Source organism: Canis aureus, chromosome 7 (genome assembly GCF_053574225.1).
Source record: "Canis aureus isolate CA01 chromosome 7, VMU_Caureus_v.1.0, whole genome shotgun sequence".
Lineage (NCBI taxonomy): Eukaryota > Metazoa > Chordata > Mammalia > Carnivora > Canidae > Canis > Canis aureus.
Window position 1 is genome coordinate 37,993,488 of NC_135617.1, and position 23,652 is coordinate 38,017,139.

General features: G+C 33.6%; 1 protein-coding gene and 1 long non-coding RNA gene across 57 annotated transcripts in view; one reads left to right on the forward strand and one right to left on the reverse strand.

Moving 5' to 3' along the window:
• Positions 1-23,652, forward strand: part of LOC144317274 (uncharacterized) — a 178,155-nt gene that overhangs the window by 111,203 nt on the left and 43,300 nt on the right. The gene's annotated exons all lie outside the window — the stretch shown is intronic.
• Positions 1-23,652, reverse strand: part of RIMS1 (regulating synaptic membrane exocytosis 1) — a 477,109-nt gene that overhangs the window by 66,495 nt on the left and 386,962 nt on the right. For 44 of the 50 annotated variants that reach the window (XM_077903404.1, XM_077903455.1, XM_077903409.1 and 41 more), the window contains 2 exons: positions 22,641-22,807; positions 1,380-1,615 (listed from right to left, as the gene is read on the reverse strand). The exons of the other annotated variants lie outside the window; for them this stretch is intronic. In XM_077903404.1, coding sequence (XP_077759530.1) covers positions 1,380-1,615; positions 22,641-22,807 — 403 coding nt within the window. The remainder of the gene's footprint in view (positions 1-1,379; positions 1,616-22,640; positions 22,808-23,652) is intronic. 50 annotated transcript variants of the gene reach the window in all.

Genomic DNA, 23,652 nt, shown 5'->3' on the forward strand with positions numbered 1-23,652 from the left:
TGCAGCCTCTCACATAGGAAAGACTGGTTCATCAAAGAACATTTCCGTTTCATCTAAGTGATGACGGATTTTGAAATCTGGTGGTGAAATCCTTATCCACACTGTAAACTATCATTACATCAATACCAAAAACCAAGAAGCATCACCATCAAAAATAAGACAAATCAAACAACACAAAGGAAAAATGCCTCCTACTCTTTAGGAAGAAGTCTGACACTAGGAAAATAAAAAATTCTCCTTCCCAATGAACATCTCATCTTAGTTGGATGGCACAGAGGCAGATCCATCACAGAGACTAGCTAATCTAGGTTCATTCTATGTTTTTCAGAAAGACAAACCTCTGTTTAAATAGCTGTGCACTCTAGTTCAGTTTTTCAATGGTTTAATATCCTACCTTTAATTTATTTGTAAGTACGTCCACTAGAATGCACATTTTAAAATAGGTACTCTCCAGGATGCCAAGTTAACTATGAAAAGAATTTCATGAAAGTTTTTTGGCATAAGTAAATTTTGTTACAAGACTTTTGCTGTTAAGGAACAGAAATACGGAACCAATGGTTATAACAAGAGAAACAAGTACTGACAGTTTAAATCAATTCAATATTTCACTTACCTTTAGTTTTCCATAGTACTGAGCATAGTACTGAATTATCTAATAATGTCTGATAAATATTATATAATTTTGGGCAACTGAAAAAAAATTTTGTAGTACAGAAATAACCATCCTCCTTTCTGTGTTTGCTTTTTTCTATATACCTTGAGGACATAAAGCTTTTAAGATTTATAAGCTGTAGAAAATATCTGAAACTCAAATTTGTATTAAGACATTATTCTTTGCACAAATCCACTGACCCATTTTCCTAAAGTAAAAATAACTGCTGGGTTTTTAACTTGCACTGAAAATATAACAATCACAGTTCAATAATTATATTCATACAGTACCTTGAAGACTATATTTCAAGTTGCACAACTGACCTTCTTTTCTATAAAAAATATAGATAGAGCCTAAATCATAGGTAATTATATCATGGAACATTTTGAAAAGGAGAATCCTGTTGCTTTTCTTGCATATAAATCAATTTGGATCTTTAATACTTCTTTGCATTTCCTTGCATATTTATAGACATGACTTTATTTCTTTTTTTAACTTATAGAAAATATCTGACCACTTTATAGATTGACAAATGATACCTTGTTAGACAGCTGTACAGAAAAAAAATAAACACACACATGTGACAGATTTTCAGAGACAGAAAAATAAATTTCCTTTTGCAAAGAATCAGTACACTCTACAATCACTCACAAGCCATAGGACGAGGATCCACTTTTGTCTCTCCAGCAAGAATTCGAGGTGTCTAAGTTGAATTCACTTCACTCACCTGTTTGGCTTAGTTGGGATGTGCTTCTACTCCTTCTAGATACTATGGCAACCACTTTGGCACTCAGGCTGGATCTCCTTTTCTTTCCACCTGCTCCAACTGTACCCACAGCCGTGTCGGACTGACTGCCATCATTATGCTCCAGTGTGTACATCTCCCCACTCACACTGGTGCTCTTCGTGATGGCTCTTCCTGAAGTCCCCATCCGTCTGCCTTGCATTTTAGGGGTAAATGAACTATATTTACAAAGTAAAAACATATATGCATCCATAAATTACAGGTCAGCATAACCAAAGCTCTAAATCTAATTAATTTTGAAATAATCCAGGTAAATTTTTAGCAGGAAAAGTCAGTTGAGTAGTAGGCTTATAGCTAGGATTTACTAGACATAGCTTAAAACAATAGTATTTTGACATAGGAATCTTAAACTTAGAGTAAAAAGAAATGCAACCAATGTTATCCACAGGGAGGAAAATGTTACTAATTTTAGAGTTACTGTGTTACTTTCAGAGAAAAACAAAAATATTTAAATCAATAAAACAAGTTCATATACATTCCTCAGAAAAAAGTATTATTAAAAATGGATACTCTGGATTTGCCATTCAAGGCTTAAAAAATGAAAACATCTGTTCTAGTTCCAACTAACAGATATCTCTTTTACAATCTGAGGCTTAACGAGTCTAAGACAGACTACTAATGAGGCAAAAAGAATCACATTTCCCTCTTTCTTCCTTATCCCCTCATGTTGCATCTCTTCCAAATTCCACTTCCTTTTTCTCTGTCAGTGTTTCAAACTCATATGCTCAGATTGAGATGTTCTTTTTTTTTCCTTGCTTATTATAACTTGCTTGTCTATGTTTCCAGATTATACTAATTTACCTGAATAAATTACTATACTTCTTTCCTAAATGAAAAAAATTACTGTTGAGAATTTCAGGCACCCTGGAAGTTTGGTGGGGAAAAAAAATCGCCTCTACTTGCTAAAGTAAATGTATGTCTGTGAGTTGGGGAGAGAGCTAAGGCAGGAAAGTTGGGAGCCACGGATGTTAGGATTCTTCATATCTTTTAAGTTACGCTGCATATGCAGTTATATTATCCATGTAGATTGCCCTCTTTTGGTCTAGTGAAGACCTGGTTTGATATATCTGAAATGGCCCTCTTTATTTTATGTTTTCTTAAAATATCTGCAAAAATTGACTTACATGACCCTTACCACGATCTTGATTTTCTATTTCTTGTTTTGAAGTACAAAATACGTTGAAACAGTAACTTTTAACAGTGATGACATTTAATACTCAGGTTGGGATAAATCCTAATATGATTAGAAATGATAAAACAAATATTTGGGATCATGTAATGTATTTGTGGTTAAATATATAATGAGTGTTTCAGTAGAAAGGGAAACTGATATGGGATGAATTCAGAAAAATGGGAGAATGAGATTGTGGAAGGCTTAGAAGTTATGGAAAAGAAACAAGACTGTTGGATCCTTAGTATCCTTCCATGAATTGAATTGAAAAATGAGACCCCTATTTGATAGGAATCATTTTTAATCCCTACCTGAATTACTTGGTCTATATCATTAATAATATTAATACTTGTACCCTTTCAATTTATTCTAATCAGCTTTTCATTAACTCAAAGCTTTTAAAGCCATTTAGTTATGCTATGTGCTTTATGCAAACTCTATTTCAAAACATTATTGAGGACAGTATTACCTATAGCTAGTCCAAAATTGATTCTTATGGGGTTTGTATTCCCAACTCCAGGGGACCTTCTTTCATGATAAATATTACAGTAAACTTCTTCTGTGTCCTCACCAATTTATTTCAATGCATGATCTAAATCTGCCACGTCTCCTTAAGCTTACTCTTACTACCTGCTTTTTCTACTATTTTGCTTGCAGACTTTTTGCTGGAGAATATGAAGCAATGTCATAATTTGGTCAGTTTTGTAGTTATCATGTCCATCTTCAAACACTTGTGATTGAGAAGTCAGTAGTTTTTCCACCTCTCATCAATCTTTTTAGCACACTCCTTGCAGGAGTTATTGAAAATTTCTTTTCTGATGATTTTATTCTTACCTTAATAGTAAAGTCTGGATAAACTAACATGTACCTTTTGTTTCCCCATTATTTCCATGAAAATGGAGTTCTATTACAACTCTCAATTTGTATTTTAAAAGTTAGTTCATAAAAAATACTATTGTAAAATATTTGACAATGTTCTTTAGGCTACAGAAAAATTTAAAAGTATAGGGAAATGTCATCAATAATATTTCTGTCATGAGAGTGTATTCAATATGAGCCAGGAAGATTCAAAATTATTTTTTCATGGGCGTTTAATCACAGCAATGAAATGTTCTACTATGTTGAAAAAATTCTGGAAAGCAGCTATGCTCATCACTATATCACCAATGCAAACCAATGACAAAACTTCTAAAAAAATTAGGGAAATCTGTATAGTGATTACCACTTATGGAGTTAAGAATTTATGTTAAAATTAGTTTTGTGAATAAATGATATAGTTTTTCCTCAAAAAATAAAATATTTAGAATTTTAAAAGCATTCTTATATGATATGACAACTGTACACAGCTTCCTTAAGAATATGGAATATCATAGTGTTCAACAAGAACATGTTAAGGCATTTTCAATTCTGTTTACCTAATTGAGGGGAGAGGTTTCTGGGTTCTAATCAGGTTAATTTAATTCATGTGAAGGTTACCATTTTACTGCAAATATGCTTTCTATTCCCCTATTTTGTATCCTTTTATTTGTTTCGCTTCCATTGCCTAGTAAACTATTCCCGTTACTTAGTTTCATTTAGTGCCTGAATCCTTCAGGATGTACTTTAAGGTTTTCTGCTTTATAAAGCTCAGAGCCTGTTTAGTGTTATGACTCTCGTTTCCCAGTCCTTTGTTTTCTGTTTTCTTTTGGTTATATTAGGATTCTTACATTTTATATCAGCATGCACCTTATGCATCACTAGATTTGCCACAGTGCCCTTCCTACTGCTGAATGAACTGAAAATTTGAGTAGGAAGCAAAAAAAAAAAGTGATGTTGGTATACAAATGGACTAGGATATAACCCATCTTTAAAAATAAATAAACAAAACCCCCACCTTTCTTCTTTGATACCCCGCCTCCCTCTGGCTACTGGCTTTTTTGCTAAAAAATCTTCTCATGCAGTTGTCTGTATGTTCTGTCTTCCTATTCTATCTTGAACTAATTTAAATCAGGCTCTGTCCCCACTACCTCACCAAAGCTGCCTTTTTTATTAAAGTCACCAATGATTCCACATGGTAGTCCTATCATTGCACAGTCCTTACCTTTTTGACCTCTCAATAAATCATGTATGTGACAAGACATTTGATTTTACTGATCATGAAACACTTTATTCTCATGATTTTCCTACCTCATTGACAAGAAGACCTTTATCCTCTTTGTCACCAAATACTGCGGTTCTTCAGTGCTCAGCCCTCTGACCTATATTCTTCCCTATGACACTAACTCCCCAGGTGTCTCCTCTCTCAGGCTTTACATATTAACCATTGCTGCAAATTCCAATTGTTTTCTCTCCACTTGTACTCAGTCCTGAACTCGAGATTTATATAGTCAGCTGTTAACTGACATTCCTGTTTGGATATGTTTCTCAAAAATAACATGTTCCACCCAACTGAAAAACTGCTCTATAGAACTTATCTTTCTTATCACATTAAAGATACCCATTCTCCCAATTGCTCAGAGTAATAATTTCCCCCTATAAAGAAATCTAATGTGGATTTTAGACCAAATAAAATAGTTGCCTTATTTTCTAATGGTTGCTGTATTATCTAACAAGCCCACTGAAGGGTCATGTGACTCTCTAGGGGAATGTGTAAAATTTTTGTCTAATTACTCCTATAATAATTATGGTTCAAAGATTTTGCAACTCTGTAAAGCTAGATATTAACTTGAAGAAAACTGATAAGGAGCAAATGATAACTATTTAGAAGATGAGGTAACTCCAAAGGTTACAGTTTTACTGACCTAGAGAATATTACCCAGTTTTGAATCTAAATTCATAATCTTATTCAGCATTCATCTTTTTTTTCAATGACTATATATGTATACATAAGTACCTGAGTTTCTTGGATCATCTTTGGAATCTATTTATCATCCTGTTGGTTTTCTCACTAATGAGTTAAAAGTTCAACATTTGCTACCTGTTTGTCTTATTACTGTGTTTTGATTTTGAGAATAAGGTTTTGGTAGTGTTGAGGAGTCCCATCAAAATGCCCAAATGGACCCCCTGCTGGATCCAATTAAACTATGTTGTTGGAGCAGGGCACCTCCTGTACTCCTTAAAGGTTGCCTTTAAACAAGTGGCAACAGAACATGACTTTTAGTCTCTGCTTCCTTTTTTCAGACTCTGGTTTTCTGTATTTCTTTGTTTTGTTTGTTTGTTTCTGGTTCTTGGTAAATTGGCTCATATTTTGCTTGCTTGTGACTAATAATACAATCCTCACTAATGGCACCAATAATAGGAAATCCATTCATGGAATCAAATCTGTTGGATGATAGATATCAGGATATATTATAAGTTGGATGGCAAAACCCCCCAAAATTGGGTTTGTTAGCCTTTTTTACATGTCTGTTAGCTTGTTACTAAAAGTTCACATAACTTATGAAAATGTCTTGTGCATACTGAAATAAGAACTGCTCTTTAAAGTCCAGGCTTAGATTTCGGTGGTAATTTTGGTCCTTTGGCTAAGTGGGAAAACCAAGGTTGCTAGTTCTCTTCGTATTCTTAAAAACAGTCTTTTTAATTGATAATAAAAATCTTTTACTTTCTATGTACCCTAGGAATAGCTGTCCAGGCAGATAGATATTAGATCCAAAGTTATCTTAAATTTAATAGAACTCCTGTTCTGACTGAACTGTATAGATGAGTAAGTACTTACATAATTCTAATATGGGTAACTAAAGAATCTCTAGAGAAAAAAGAAACTGAAAATCAAATACTTTGAATATGCTAGCCTCTTAAGAAAAAAAATTCTCAAAGAATTGCTAACTCAGAAGAATTTTAATAGAAGAATTTAAGCCCATAATCAAAGCTAATCCTTTGAGATATCAAACTAGTTTGATAAATTTGGCTTAAAAACAGCCTTATAAAAACCATGATGAGATGCCAGTTCATACACACTAGGATAGCTATAATAAAAAGGAGACACTAACAAGTGTTGATGAGAATCTGAAGAAACTAGAACCCTCATACATTGCTGATGGGGAAGTAAAATACTACTGCTTTGGAAAAGTCTGACAGTTTCATTAAACTTAGACATAGTTAAATTAAACTCAAAGTTATCGAATGATTCAGTAATTCCATTCAAAAGTTAAACATAGTTACCATATGGCCCAGCAATTCCATGCCTTGGTACACACTGAAGAAAATTTAAAACACATATCTACATGAAAACTCACATATGAATATTCATATCAACGTCATTCTTAACACTGAAAAAAAGGACAACCCAAATGCTCATAAACTGATGAATGGAGAAACAAAATGTGGCATATCCATACAATGGAGAATTATCAAACATAAAAAGGAATGAAGTGCTGTTATAAACATGGATTAAGTTAAAAACATCATTACATGAAAGAAGCTAGATACAAAAGGCTACTTATTGTGTGCTTCCATTTAAATGGAATGTCCTAGAGTCAAATTCACAGAGACAAATGTAGATAAGTGGTCACCAAATGCTAAAAGGGGGAGAATGGGAAGTGACCACTAAATGGGCTTCTTCTGGGGGATGATAAATATATTGTGGAATTAGACAGTTGTGATAGTTGCACATCAAATTGTGACTACATTAAAAACTTCTAGATTTTATAATTCCATAGGATGAACTTTGTAGTATGTGAATTATATCTCAACTTAAAGTTTTGTCTTCTTACAGATTTTACCAGCATGGTATATGATATGAGCACAAAATTTCATTTTCTTTTTTAGAAAATGAAAGACTTAGACTTAGATTGGTTTTCCAAGACAGATTGGTTTTTGCATGGGCAGCCAGAATCTGGAATTCCTAAACTGGTTTTACTTAATGGAACGCTAACACAGTAATAATGCTTAAGATTATGAAAAATGTAAAATTATGTAATAACTAAATTGAATTGTAATTCTGATAAAACTCTGTTATCAATAAGAATTAAGTTGGAGTGTCAGCCTAAGCAAAATTTCCAAGTGATTAGTGAATTTTAAGATTTAGAATTAGTATTAAAAAATTCATTAATTACTTAAAAAATCTCTGAATAAGAGATTCTGGATAATAAGAATATAGATATTTTCTAAGTTAGAATATAAAACTTGGTTAATAACCAAGGAAATATATATATGTACATTTAATTTTCATATGATATATAGTAGCTTTGCCTTTGATAAAGTTTATCTTCATTTCTGCCCCTTAAACAATATATCTAAGGGATATTGTGGGTGTAGGGTGCTTTCATGTGTGCTCTATAACTTGCTGGTATGCTAAATTACTTGCATATGACAGTCTGTTGTGCTCAATTACCTACCTCTGAGTTTTCTCTATGAAATAGAAGCTTAGGTTAAAAGTTGTAGTTAATATTGACAGTTGGTTCTACACTAGGAACAAAAGTGGCATATACTTTAAAATATGTGGATACATATTCAAGACAATAGATGTGTTTTTATTTATCAAAGGAAAAGAAGGAAATAATTTCTTAGATTAAAATACCTGGAATGTGAATGAAGATAGTAAAAGACAGAACTTGAGCAGATACATTAAATTGTAGAAGGTCTGAGGAAAAGTGAGCTATTTACCCTGTTTTATGGTAGCTGTAAACAGTAAGTCTGAAGGGCAAAAAAATAAAACTTTGACAAACTGGCTCCAATTAATGTAAATATTCATAATATACTAAGAAAAGTCTGTGAGTCATTTACTAAAAGTTATATTAATACAAGATTAAAATTTGATTTTCTGTTAAAATGATGAATTGATCTTAGAATATTTAGTTGAGAGCAACTTTCATTTAATTAGAAGTGGCAAGCTGACCATTAAGGAACAAGAGTTCTACTTTATATGTAGAACCAATACCTACAAAGCCTGCAAAGGAAATTGGTTTAGTATCTGTTTTATGGCTCACAGGATCCTAGAACTACGGATAATAAAAAAAAGTCTGTACCCTGAACTTAGCAGAATTTTAGAGATCTCATAGTGATAGGTACAGCAAATGATGTCTGGTAGTGATGACTGCTTTGGCTCACACTGTAAATAACATACATTATTTAGTGGGATATAATTTACCATAAAATGGCAAAGATGGTATGATAATCTATATGCATTTTATCAAATCAAAGATGTCATCAATATTAAAATACATTATTATTTTATGTATTCTTAAGAAAGAAAAATGTTGGTAACAAAACTATGGCATGCCATCAATTGTAAAATACATACCAATTTCATATATGGCAAAGTATAAATAAGTGAGAACCAGGAAATTATGATAATAGCCAATTTAGAAACTCATTTTAAACAAGAATTTTTAAAAAAAGATTGGTAAATTATAATCACTTTCTAAATATTCAACATGCCAAAAGAATCTGGAGGTCTAACAAGATTCTGTGGTAAACCTGAAAAGGGGCCAGTAATATAAGGCATATTAAAAGATGGCTGTAATATACATAAATTCATAATTCTGTTAACAAAAATACTAAAAGTCAACCCAAATTATTTAGATCAATATGGAAGTTACTAATCACAAATTGAAATCAAACAGAAACTTGCTGATCAATATTAAGAAACAATTCCCAGGCATCTATCTCAAAATTTTCAGTAGTTAAAATACAGGGCTGATGAATGACAACCAAATGGCATCAAATATCTCCTGACCATGTCTAGTGGATCTACCTGAATAAGCATCAGTTAGAACTGAGGGATGCACTCAAGTTAAATCACTATATTCAATCTCTTCAAAAATGCCAGCCGTTCAGAATAATTACCTCTGTGTAATTCTTGCTGAATTTCATTCGTATACACATACACATGCATGAGGCTATAAGTAGTTTTTGGTATTGAGGATGTACATACCTTTTGTTAGCATATTCTTAGGTAACAGACTTATTCCTAGGTATTTCTAGTTTCTGATTATATTATACTAATGGTATTTTATAAATTTAATTTCCTAAAGTTTGCTGCTAGTACATAAAAATACAATAAATTTTTGTATTTTGCCATTGTATCCAGTGACTATACTAAGTTCATTTATTGATTCTAATAGTTGTTTTATAGATTATTTTGGGTTTTTTATATGAAGAATCATAAAAACTATGAATAATGACATTTTAAATTCTTCATTTGCAATCTTTATAGCTTTTATTAACTTATTTTTTACTGCTATATTGCTATACTGCGAGGTCCAACACTGGCTAGGGCCATGTGAATAATGTTTGATAGAAGTTGTGAGAATGGCCTATGAAATTGGGGCAAAAGTGTTCAGTTTTTCACTATGAAATAAAATACTTGCTGTAGGGTCACTGTAGATAATTTTTATTGTCTTAAGAAAGTTCTTAGTTTGCTAAGATATTTTATCAAATGTATGTGCTGAATTTTATCAAATGCTTTTTTCCCTTTATTGAGACGATTATATAATTTCTTTCATTCTGCAATTAATTATATATGGAAAATGTAAAACAAATTTTGCATTATGGAACAAAAAGTTTTGTCATAATGTATTTTCATTCTCTCAAAATCTATCTGGATTCAATTTGCTGAAATTTTATGAGAGATTTTGGTTTGTGATTTTCCTGTCTTCTAATGTCCTTATCAAAGTTATCAAGGATAGGCTGGCCTCACAAAAAGATTTAGGAAGTATTTTTACTTTTACTCTTTATTCTCTAGAGAAATTGCTATATGCCTGAGAGCATTCATTCCTTAAATATTTGGAATAATTTATCAGTGAATCTGCATGGGTGAGGAGTTTTCTTTGTGGGGAATATTAAAATAATTTCAGAAGCATTAAAAAAATAGACACAGGACTCTTCAAAGTTTTTATTCTTTTTATGTCATTTTTAGTAAGTTGTGCTTTCTAAGAAATTTGTACATTTCATCTGAGTCAGGGTTAGGCAAACTTATTTTGTAAAGGGCCAGATAGTAAATATTTTAGGCTTTGCAGGCCAGATTGTTTCTGTTGCAATTACTCTACTATTATGGTAGATAAAGAGCCACAGATAATATATAAGGAAATGATGTATTCCAATAAATCTTTATTCACAAAAATAGGCGGTGGGCCAGATTTGGTTTGTTGGTCATAGTTTTGGCTAACCCTGATCTGAACTGTAAAACTTACTGGCATACAATTGTTTAAACCATTTAAATATTTGTGTATCCTACACTGGTATCTCCCTTTTCTCATTTCATGACATTGGTTATACGTATTTAGTCCATTTACTTTTGATGCAATTAATGAGATAGCTGGAATTGACCCTATCACTTGCCACTTATTTTTAATCATTGTGTTCTTTTACTTCTCCATTTCTGCCTAGATTAATTTGGTCTCTTTTTCTACATATTAGCATCTGAATTATGTATTCTTCTATTAGTTATTAATGGACACCTTCAGGATTAAAAAATACATAATATATACCTTGACTTATTAAAAACTTCCTTAAATTAAACATTTTATCGCTTTCAAAAGAATGCGAAAACTTTAGCATGGCTTGATTCCATTTACACCCTTTCCACCTTTTATGTAGGTGTTATATATTTTACTTCTATATTTTTTTGTTTTAGAGAGAGAAAGTGCACATGAGTGGTAGGGGAGGGGTAAAGGAAGAGGGGGAGGGAGAATCTTAAGCAGGTTCCATGCCCAGTGTAAATAGTGATAGTAAATGTTGCTTAATCTCACAACCCTAGATTATGACTTGAGCTGAACTCAAGAGTCATACGCTTAATTGACTGAGCCATTCAGGCACCCCCTTCTACATATGTTTTAACTACGACAAAATATTGTTATCATTATTAACTCTTCCCAGTGTTCATTCTTTCCTCAAATTTAGTGCTTCCCACTGGGGGCATTTTCCTTCAATGTGGAGTACAGGTCTACTGGTGATGAATTCTCCTACCTGTTGTATTCCTCCCTTCCTTCATTTTCTGTAGGATATTCTTTGCTAGGTAATATTTACTAAGCATAAAATTTTAGGCTGGAAATATTTTTGTTTTGTTTTTTTTCCCTACAACATTCTTTCTTTTGGTCATTCCATTGCTTTTTAGCTTTTATGTATCTGTTGAAATTTCAGCCAGTTTTATCATTGTCTTGGTGAACTTCACATCTCTTTACCCTGAGATTCTTTTAAGAAATGTTTTTTTTCTTCAGTTTTCAGTACTCTGATCATGATATTGGTAGATTTTTTTTCTTTTTACATCCTGTGGATTCTTTTATAGGTTTTTGGATTCATAATTTGATGTATTTCATCAGTTTTGGAAAACTCTCGGCTAGTACTTTGGTATTCAAGTATTGTTTCTGCCATTTCCTCTTCTTCTGGGATCCAAACTATATATATAGATTAGACCTTCTCATTATGCCCACATATCTCATATGTCCTCCTCCAATTTATTTCCTTGTTTTCTCTTTGTCCATCAATTTATACACGTTCCGTTGACCAGCTCAAGAATTCTCTATTCTACTGCTTCTAATACCCCATTAAACTGACCTATTACATTTTTGTTTGTATCTTTTAGTTTTAGAATTGCCATTTAACTTTTTAGAATGGGTTCCAGGTCTCAGCAGAAAACACCCAACATCCTTTGTTTTCTGGAACATATTAATCATGAATATTTTAAAGACCCTATATGAAAACTCTATTATTGATTTTTGGTCAATTGGTCCTTTTTTATTAATCTAATTTTTAAATCATACCTTATAAATTTTAATTAGATGCCAGCCACTGTGGATGTTTGCTCTCTTATTTTCCTTTAATCAGGGTAAAATTTTCTTTTGGTAGGCAGAGAGAAATCATCTCATTCCTATTCAGAGTTGACCCTAAAGCTTTGCCATTACTTGTATAGTGTAATGCGTATCCCCAGAGTTTGGTCCTTCTGGACTTTGTCCAAGAAACTAAAGGTATTTTTCAAACCCCTCTGACTGTGGAACTTGAGGGTGATGTGTCTCCCCAGCACTGGGTACTCACTGGAATCTTTCTTCAATCCTTCCTTTAATCTTCTAGCCATGCTTTTTGTTTGGTTTCTTGGGAGTCTTTTCCTGTGTATGCTCACTTCAGGAGTCAACAAATTATGGAAACCTGTAGCAAAGTTTGGTGCCCCTCAGGCACAGTTTCCAGCTCCTTCTCTTTATCAGTTCCTGATCTGTGATCCCTCTCCTCAGTCCAGTAAGACTGCTGCTTTCTGCTTAGGCTCTATTATCTCAGGTCACTAAATCAGAAAGTACCTTCAGAGAAAGCTGGGTTAACTTTGGCACTTACTTCACTTTATTTCTTCTTTCCTTCCTTTCTTTTTTAAAGAATTTATTTATTCATGAGAGACACAGAGAGAAAGGCAGAGACACAGGCAGAGGGAGAGGCAGGCTCCTATGGGGACCCTGATGTGGGACTGGATCATGCCCTGAGCCAAAGGCAGCCACTCAGCTACTGAGCCATGTAGGCGTCCCTCTTCTCCTCTTTCAAAGATTGAATTTCTTCAAATTTCTGCCTGTTTTGTTCCATCCAAATACCCTCAAACATTTGCTTGTTTGTGTTTGTTGGTTTAGAGGTGGGAAGGTTAGTCCGATACAAACTATATTGTTATGCCTGAAACTGGAAGGACTGTGTCTTCTTACTGTTCTTGAATAATGGTAGATCAGTGATGCTTTCAAAATCTCCACAAGATTAGCCATGAAGTTTTAAGTATTATAATTGTGCTGTAGCAATTTATTTCTCTGCAAACGACACCAAATAGCTTCTGCCATATCAGTCCCTCTACGTACCCTCAGCAGCCTCTCTGCAATAGACAACTTGGAGGCTTCCCCTCTGAGTTGGTATCATCTGCTACTCAAGGCATAAAACACTGTTTCTGTGTTTTCCAGCGCTAAAACTGTCTCTAGTTCTCACAGAGTCTAGATGGGAATTTTTTTGATGGGGCTTTCCAATGTTGTGCCACTGACTTTAGAGAGCTCTACATTCTATTCAATAGGCAAATAAGTCAGCATCTACTCTTGATGTTTCTCCTCATTTGAGTCCAGATTTCGTTGAATTTGGAAGTTGTGTTCTATGATTTATGATTTAAAGATATGGTTGTCTTCTAGGTTCATGCTGGATGAGGTTTTTCGTTTCTTTCTTTAAAAATGTGGGTAGTTTTCAGCTGACAATTAGAGAGGAATAAAAATCTCTGTTTTCTGTAATCTTCAGTGTAAGATCATAGAATTCTTTTTAGGAAGTAAAATCAATGAGTCTTGATGACTCATTTCAGTATGCAATCTCAATGGGAGTGATATACTTCCAAAGGGTAATAACTGGTTCTTGGTAGAGGTAAGAGGGGTAAACCCTTCTTAGATAACACAATGGCTGTGGTCCTCTAAAGAGCCACAGCACATAAACAGATATAATGTTATCTACGATATTAAAATGTCACGTGGGAAGGACAATTAGGAAAATAACATCTAAGAGGGGGTTGATAATGATAAAATTGAGGAACAATGCATTAGAATGAGGATGGGGGAAGAGTTAAAATAAAGGTGGCTTCCAGGTTTTTGATTTGGGAACCAGGTGGATAATGGGATGGGAAGAATATAATTACTCTGTTCAAATACTAATTAAGTCAATATGTTTATATATTTAAGAAATATTTTAGGATCTCAATGACTACAAATAGCTAGTTAGCAATATACGTTTTCATGTATTTCCAGGATATTATAAATGCAAGTAAATATATGTTTGTACACACACACACACACACACACACACACACACAGTTCAACAAAACCTGGTGTGCAATATTCAGTGAATACCAAAACATTAAAAGATAATCTCACATTACAACATTTCTTATCTGTCAATATGATCGGATAAGAAACATCCTAAATACATTCTGTAGACAACTTGTATTGATTGCTTATGTGTACTTATCTAAGGTCTAAATATTCTCCATGGATATGTATATGTCTCTATCTTCAATATACCCATATCTCTCTGCTGAGTGCCATACTGTCCATGAAATTCTAATTACAGTTGATTCATGAACAATGTGGAGGTCAAGGGCAATGACTCCCTGCACAGTCAGAAATCTGCATCTAGCTTTTGGTTCTCCTAAAACTTAAAATACTAATATTCTACTGTTAACTAGAAACCTTACTGATAAACACCATTGGTTAATACATTTTGTATATGTATTATATGCTGTATTCTTTCAATAAAATAAATTTTATTTATTCTTTAAAACAAGAGAAAAGAAAACTTAGTAAGAAAATCACAAAAAGACAAAATACATTTATAGTATTATACTGTGTATGTTGAAAAAAAATCCACATATGAGTGGACCTGCTCAGTTCAAACCCATGTTGTTCACAGGTCAACTGTACTTGTGGTGAGGTGATCTTCTCCTAGGTATAGCAATTATTTTGTATCAATCTGTGGAATGTGAAGACCTAGCTTAAATTTTTTTGCATTGTTTTGTTTTTTGCTTGTCAGCAACCTCTATCGAATATACCTCCCAGTTATACTGCTTCTACTTGAATCAAAAAGGTCACAGACATTTGCTTGTGTCGAGCATAATGTGTTCAGTATCCTGTCATCTTGGCCACAGCTGACTGAATCAGGGACTGGCATCTGAGTTGAAAGTGGGGGGGACCTTAAGGGGGGGGAATAGAGGGCTAGCTGAGGACAAAGCATAACCCCAGGGCAGCACATTGACAAGTCTTTGGAACAGGTAGAGGGATATTCCTCTAAGGACTCAGCTGCCTCCATGTTAATACTTTGCCAAGGGCAAAGGCAATCTTAGCCTGACACACAGGATCCTGTAAGTCTACTTTAACATATAAAAATTTCTTTAGAAATTTCCTCAACCTCTACCCCTCCCCCAAGATATGTGTTGGCAACTATGCCCCAAGCACATGGCCCACTGATATACATCTGAAGGGTCTCATGACTAAGGTTTTACTAGACGGTAATAAGTGACCTTTTCCCAACTATAGCTAGCCCTCTCAATGTCCTGGAAACCTTGCTTTCAAAATTCCTTAGGGAGTATGCTATCCCCTAAACCCCTCCCAACTCCCAGGTATATATCAGTCCTGTCCCCGTGCTTAAATAAAACCACCATTTTGCACCAAAGACATCTCAGGAATTCTTTCTTGGTCGTCGGCTCTGGACCTCACCTGTATTCCAAAACTTCATCAGCCTCTAAGGTCAGGAAGACAGCCTATAGACTGTCCAGGCTTTGGACCTCTGATTACGGGATGCTCTTTATTTGATGATTACTAATTGCTCCTTTGATCATAGGCCCACCCATCTTCTTTCCTTAAATTCCAACATCCTCTGAGTTCCCAGAATCTCTTTTTCTAGCTTAGCGGTAATCTCCCTTTACTCCTTACATTTCTGTTCCATGCTCCATCTACTATTCTTCCTCACATCTTAAATGGTCTTTTCTCTGTTGGAGCTCCTCTCTGTCCTTTTCCTGTCCTGAGCTCCCTCCACCTTCTGCTTTGATGCTTTGATGTCCCTGACTGCTATTTTCTTAACACCTCAGACATCACTGTGAGTTCAAGATACAATTTTCTTTGCCCTGCCCTGATATTTGCTTTCTAACTTGGGATAAAGTCCCTAGGCCCATAGTTCTTGCTTTTTTACACCTACAATTATTTTCTTATTTATTAATTTCATTTTTAACTATTCCCTTTAAGGAAGTAAATTTAAAAACTAAAGAAAATAGGAATGCATTAAATATTAAACATCTGTTCTAGCAATGTGGTAGGTAATACATTCTGAAAATCTTTTCACTCCCAAATGCCTAGAAATTATGTGAAAATCACAACAAATACCCATTACAATACAAACCCAAGTTCACAAGAAAGGCACATCCCTCTAGCCAAAGACCAAGAGGGAACTGAAAACAGATTGCTTAATGGATTATGAGTGTCTTGGGAGGTTTTATAGAGAGATTTAGAGCAGGCCCAGTGGGGAGTCAGAACTAAAAAGCCTGCAGGAACCAAGATCCTTAAAGAACAAGGGAAAACTCAGTCCCACCCTAAGCCCTAATGGCCCTCACTGGTTACATTCTAATGCATTATTTCAGGAAGAAAGAGAAATGCCCCAAAATGAAAGTCTAAAATACACAGGAAGTGGTTAGCAAAGAAACTTGAAAATGTGGGGTTAATCTAAAGCATTTAAAAGCAAAAATAACATCTAATAATGGGAGAAAGAAAACAAGTGGAAAATATGTAAATACATTTTGTTATGTTAATACAAATACTTGTAACATAGAAGAGCTAAAGTGACTAGAATAACTTTTTTTCCCTAGGAGGGAGTAGAAGTACTTAAATTTAAATGTGTTATTTAACTAAATATATCTATTTGAAACACTAAATTAGGCACTAAAATCAAAGAAATAGTATAATTTCCAGAGTAATAAAAGGGAAAAATGAAATAAATACAATTCAATTAAAAATCAACCAGGAGGGATCCCTGGGTGGCGCAGCGGTTTGGCGCCTGCCTTTGGCCCAGGGCGCGATCCTGGAGACCCAGGATCGAATCCCACGTCAGGCTCCCGGTGCATGGAGCCTGCTTCTCCCTCTGCCTGTGTCTCTGCCTCTCTCTCTCTCTCTCTCTGTGTGACTATCATAAAATAAAAATAAAAAAAAAATAAAAAAATCAACCAGGAAAGAGGAAAAGTATAATAATAATAAAAATGGAAAATATAAAATTGGATAGTAGAAATAATTCCAAATATATAAGAAATCAAAATAAATACAAACTGATTAGGAAGCCAATTAAATGAGAGACTTTCAGGCTAGGAGAAGAAAAAAAAATCTAAATCCAGCTACATGCCATTTATAAGAGATACAACTGATACATAGTCTCAGAAAGGTTGAGAATAAAAGGATGGGAAGAGTTAGACTGAATACTAATAAAAAAAAACCCCTTATGTTCTCATATAAGATAAAAGTTTCTTTAAATCAAAAGAATATTATTATTATCAGAGATAAACAAGTTCACTCCTTAAGATAAAAGGGTTAAATTACCAGACTGTCAATTCTAGCTTTATTGCATATTGGCTATGTGAATCCACTTCGATCTTTATTTGTAAAATGAGGACATTAATAATTACAAGGCTGTTATAGCAATCATGATCTTGCATGTGGACCATCTATCAAAGTTCCTGGTATGCAAAAAAAGATACTTAATAAATCAGTATTTTTAATATATTAAAAATAAAATATTTTAATACATAAAATATTATATTTTCATTATATTAAAAATATAATATACATATCGCATAGCTATGGCAAAATTATGAAAATGACACATGAAATAGGTGAAGTTTGGAAAGCACTGGCTCAAAGTAAAAGGATATTTTATCCATTCCAAATAAGAGAACTGTCACAGAATTTGAATATTCACCCAAGGAAGGTATTTAATATTGATTGCCAGAGTTCATGCCTGGTGACCAATAAAACAATTAGCTGCCAATCAACATAATACAGCTAGATTTATAATCCCCATTTGGTTCTGCAATGTGCAAACATAAACATGTAAACACAGTACATTAAATAGAAATTTAAGAATCTGTTAGAAATTTCCCATTATATACTTTTTGGCATAAAAATATAGTAACAATTTTCGATCCTCTCAACAGTCATCCTGCTATTTGGTAGCTACTATAGCACTGAGCATCCTTAATATAGCTGGTCTGTGTGGTAATTACAACACATCAAAGACTAAAGGGTGACATAACTGGCTCTTGAGGAAGTCCTCATGTGCTTTAAGAATTATATAGTATTGAAATAAAGGTAGACAACATCTTAGCAACAGGGGAGTTTCTTATACTTAAGTCTGATGTTGTTTTCCTTGTACTTAAAAGATGTCTAAGCTTTAGACATCTTTAATAATATGTTATACTGAAGATGTGCTGTTAGCAGCTGTAAGTTAATTTCTTATATATTGAGGGGAAAATAATAATTAAGCAGGGAGAATTATATTCTTGTTTTATTTAACAACAGAATATTAAATTAAATGTGTAACTTCTTTTAGGTTAAATTACAAAATTATTGGAAAAAAAACTTACAGGCAATCATAAATAGACGTGTATAAATTTTTCATACTTTCTTCCAAAGACACTGACTTATTTTTCTAATTAAAGAAAAATTTCTAATTATCATTATCTATGATCTCCATTGAACATGTTCTTTAAAATATTTTATTTAATTAATTAATTAACTTATTTATTTATTTAAAGGTTTTATTTATTTATTAATGAGAGACCCAGAGAGAGAGAGAGAGAGAGAGAGAGAGAAGCAGAGACACAGGCAGAGAGAGAAACAGGCTCCATGCAGGGAGCCTGACGTGGGACTCGATCCCGGGTCTCCAGGATCAGGCCCTGGGCTGAAGGCGGCGCTGAACTGTTGAGGCACCTGGGCTGCCCTTTAAAATATTTTAAATTTAAACAGAATCTATGATCTATTTCTAATAAAAGAATAAAACTACAGAGAAGTAGATTTCTATAGAAAACATTACAATGTACTTTTAAAACTCCATGTATAGTGTATACTTTTCCCCCACATGAGTCCCTACTAATATCTAATTATAATCCTTTCCACAAATAATCCCATCTTTATAAGGTATTCCAAGTTGCTATTATCTTTTGAAAATTTAATTTATTAAAACTTTTTATTGTCTATTAGATAGTAAGCATTTATCTAATTTTCTACTGACATTCCCAGTATTTAACTAAATACATCTTAGTAAATCTATAATGAAATTGCAGAGTAGAAAGGTAAAAACAAAGCAGGCTAAAGCTTTTCAAACAAAACCAGTGCTGCTTTATTTACTTCAAACTGCAATGTTAAATGGCTTGCAAGGAAGAACCTTACCAGGAAAACCTACTCATCTGTCCCAAGAGCTCTGTAACTTGCCATTATCAAGTCTGTTGAATCACTTATATTCATAGGTCAAGCAGTATTTTGTTTATAATTATGGCGTGGTATAATAATTTAAATATATAGTACATTTAGTCATATGATATATTAATAAGTATGGTATAGTATTTTTACTGTACCCTTTTTAAAGGGCACATGGCATATTCCTTCTATCTCTTTATAGCTTTAATCTGGTCACAGAAAATAACAGTGGTGAGGACTCATCAATCTTGGACTATTAAAACTAAGACAATGCTGTGAAAGAAGCCACTAGAAGATCACTAAAATATCTCTTCTTTCTCAGATATTCAATATCCAGTATCCTTCACTGTTTCCAGTTCATTGTCTCCCCTATCATCAAATTTCCATGTTATTTTCCTCCCTTTTTCGTACTTTTATAGATCTCAATAGACTGCTTTTCCATTGCACAACAGACAACCATGCAAAATTAAGGGTGGATAGCTCCAAGAAAAAAATTCCCTTTTGATCACTCTTAATATATTCAGTGTCAGTAGGCTTAATGATTAGTAAGTACAAGGGGTGCCTGAGTGGTGCAATCGGTTATGTGCCTGACTCTCAGTTTCAGCTCAGGTCATGATCTCAGGGTCCTGGGTTCAAGCCCTGCATCCCACTCAGGCTCTGGGCTCAGAGTAGAGTCCTTCTGGAAAGCTCTCTCCCTCTTCCTCTGTGCCTCACACTCATCCTGCTCATGCTCCCTCCCTCTCTCCTTCTAAAATAAATAAATAAATCTTAAAAAAATAGTAAGTATATAAAATGAAAGTTCAATTTGTTATTCTAAGCTATATGTAGCAAGTGATTTTTGCAGTTAAGTATTTCTCAAATGCCATCACAAACAAATCCAAAGATTATTTTAAATGTTATCCTATATTCCTCTGCTGAATTGAAGAACTATTGTGAAATAAAATACAGTAATGTAGACTGTGAATCATTAATAGGAAAATATAGCAAGCAGTATTTGGAAAACAAGAAATTATACAGAAGGTTGTGCAGCCCACTGTTCATTTCAGATGTGCTTATCTCAACATTTTCTTGGTTCATAATATGCTTGGATAGAGGAAAACAAAGCTGTACATGTTATTTTAAGTGCCTATATACTAAGAGTTTGCATAATGTGGATAAGATTATATCATATACTTTCTTCCTATAGTCCTTTGTGAGAATACTCGGTATTTGGTTGCCTTTTAGGATACTGAACACTGTCTTTGGAAATGCTCTAATGTCTTCTAAATCCATTTGTTGATTTCTAGAATAAAATTCATCTGACACAATGTATAATAAAATATTTTTTGTGTCATGGGAAAATTTGAGGAAAAAATATATATGGAATGAGAATATAAAAATAAAAATAAATTTAAATTCTCACATAGATTATAATCTCCTTGAATGTGTAGCCTAGGTATTATAATTTAAGGTAGTGTTGGAAAATAATGGTGTTCTTACACATGATTGGAATCCAAAAGTTTGCTGCTTCTTATGACATAGAAATACATTCTATCATCATAATTGATTAGACTTGTTGATCTTTTATCCACAAATTTGAATTAATAGAATTTTAAAACCTATGCAGATGTTAGTTAAAAAAATAGAAATGAGAAGCAGTATTATATTGAGAACCATCATTCTTCATAATGTTAGTTATAAGAACAGGAAATATTTAATGGCTAAAAAGACTAAAAGCAATGTTCTAATTAGTGAGACACAGTGTTTTTATATTGATATTATTTTGTTCCTTTTTTTTTTTTTTTTTTATTCCAAAGCCTTCTCAGGTTTCTACCACGTGGTTGATGATGGATGAAAAATAACCCTGTGTGTGCCTGTGTGTGTGTGTGTGTGTGTGTGTGTGTGTATGTATGTACAGTTATGCCTGTGTGCCTACGAGGATATTCAGGGAGAAGAATACGTATGAAAAGATAACTAGACTGAATGTCAAAAGAAAGCTACTAATATCCCATCTCATTTTTCCTATCTATTCCTCCTAAGTATTCTAAGAAATCACATGTGTACCACATACCAAGAATCAATCACTGGCTTAAAGTATGGGGGTATAAGAAAAGTAGTTCTTCACTAGTTTAAGGGGAAATTTGCTTAGCTGTTAGCATTTGTGCCTAAATTTACCTAATCCACTTATATATTTGAGAAACTCTCTCAGCTCCTATGTATTCTAAACTGCAGAGCAGAGAAAGGGAAGCTGAAAACCGAAATGCCTAGAAAAAACTGATTTGTCACTAGGAAATCTATTTGTACCCTTATGAGGTCCATTTTCAGAGTATTAGAAAGGTAATTGCTCCTATTCTGAACATTTCTATTTTTTGGGCCTCTCACCAAGCCCCAAATTCCTTCAATGAAACTTCTTTCTGGAAACTAGTTAAGAACAAATATAAAATATGGCTTGTCCAGACTAAGTCTGCGTTAAGTAAGATGGCACTCTGATTCCTGTGGTCTTTTCTCTTTCAGCGAGGCATTTGTGTTGTAAAAAGACAAGAGCACAACTGGTGTTTTAAACAAACTTCATGCAGATTTCTTAGAACTCATGTAATGTAAACTAGGGATGTGTATTTAGTATCACGTCTGCTCAGTCCTACTCTGAAAGACCAATTGCTATGGGACTAAAGAAGAGGTCAGTAAACTACAGCCCATGAGCAAAACGTAGCCTGCTTCTTGTTTTTATGAATAAAGTTTTATTGGAATACAGTCATGCTCACTTGTTTGCATAGCTTTCACACTGCAATGATATCATAAAGTAAATGCAAGAGAGACTGTCCTTTATAGCCTGAAATATTTACTATCTGGCCCTTTTCAGGAAAAAAATTTTAACACTGGACTAAAGGATGCTTTGTGGATTTAATTACATTAGAAGAAACTTCCATATATATGACTCTGAGCAATCTCTAAAATTATGACTACAGTTATAAGCTAGATAGTATTGAATAGTCTGTAGGCAATAGTACACAATAGCAAATAACACTCAACCCACTCCAGTCTCAGTTATATTAGGGAAATGTTTCTGCTGCTTGACCTAAACTGTATTTTAGCAAGAACATTAAGAAAGCTAGATGCATTTTTATACCATGGATACAGACCCAGTTTACATAAACAGTGTTGCCAACTCACCTGATTCTACCCCTGGGGTGCTCAGATTGCTCTGACATAAAGCTTGTGCTGCTGAGGCGTGAGGCACTGCTGGTTCGGGAAATGGCGGACACATCACTGACATCACTATCTGATGATTTGGCAGAGACGTTATCACAGCTTCTGTACTGATCTTTATGTATGCTATACTAAAGATTAAAAACAAGAAAGTGTGAGCTCCATCATCAGGTTGTGGGAAAAGAGACATACATGGTGAGGTTAATGACTACTTAGCCCATGCCAAGTAAAAGTGTACCTTCAAAAAAGTAATGTGGAATAAAAAATAATACAGACACTAATGTAATATATGATTTTCAATACAAAAATCCTACATCCTTTGAGTGGTAAAAAATGGTTTATGAAGACTGAATTATAAATCAAACAAAAACTTTAAATGTTTGGGCAGAAAATTCATTGAATAAATTACTGGCATATACTTGAAACTTCAAAATGTCCTTTTTTCCAGTGTATTGGTTTCTCTATTCTTACTTTGGTTGTCATTATTGCCTGTTTGGTCATCTCTACTGTATGCATGGTATAGACTACGTCTTTTTGTCTGTGCTTTTGATTCTTTCCAAAACTATTCAATTTACCTACACAGTTTCTCTGTTTTAAGACATCAATTTGTTTCACATTTCTTCAAAATATATATCTCTTCATAAAGGGCTGGTATTAAATTAAGGGCCTGTGCCAAGGAGGAATAAAGCAATGGAGGCAAAAACTGGACCTCAGCTCTCTACTGTAGTTTAATTAGACATTTTCAGATTTAAACTATCTGCTCAGTGTCAAAAGTAAAAAAAAATGGGATTCCTATTAAAATTTGAGTATACACTATATGTTGTATTTTTAAATTTGCTTTGGTATTCATTACACCTAAGAAATCATTAGGCAGAAGATTAAAACATGCAAAGTTGTCAGAGCAGTTAAATGTATTCCTCTATTTGACTCTTATTGCAGTAGATGACATAGCAAGTAGCTTTATATATTATTATTT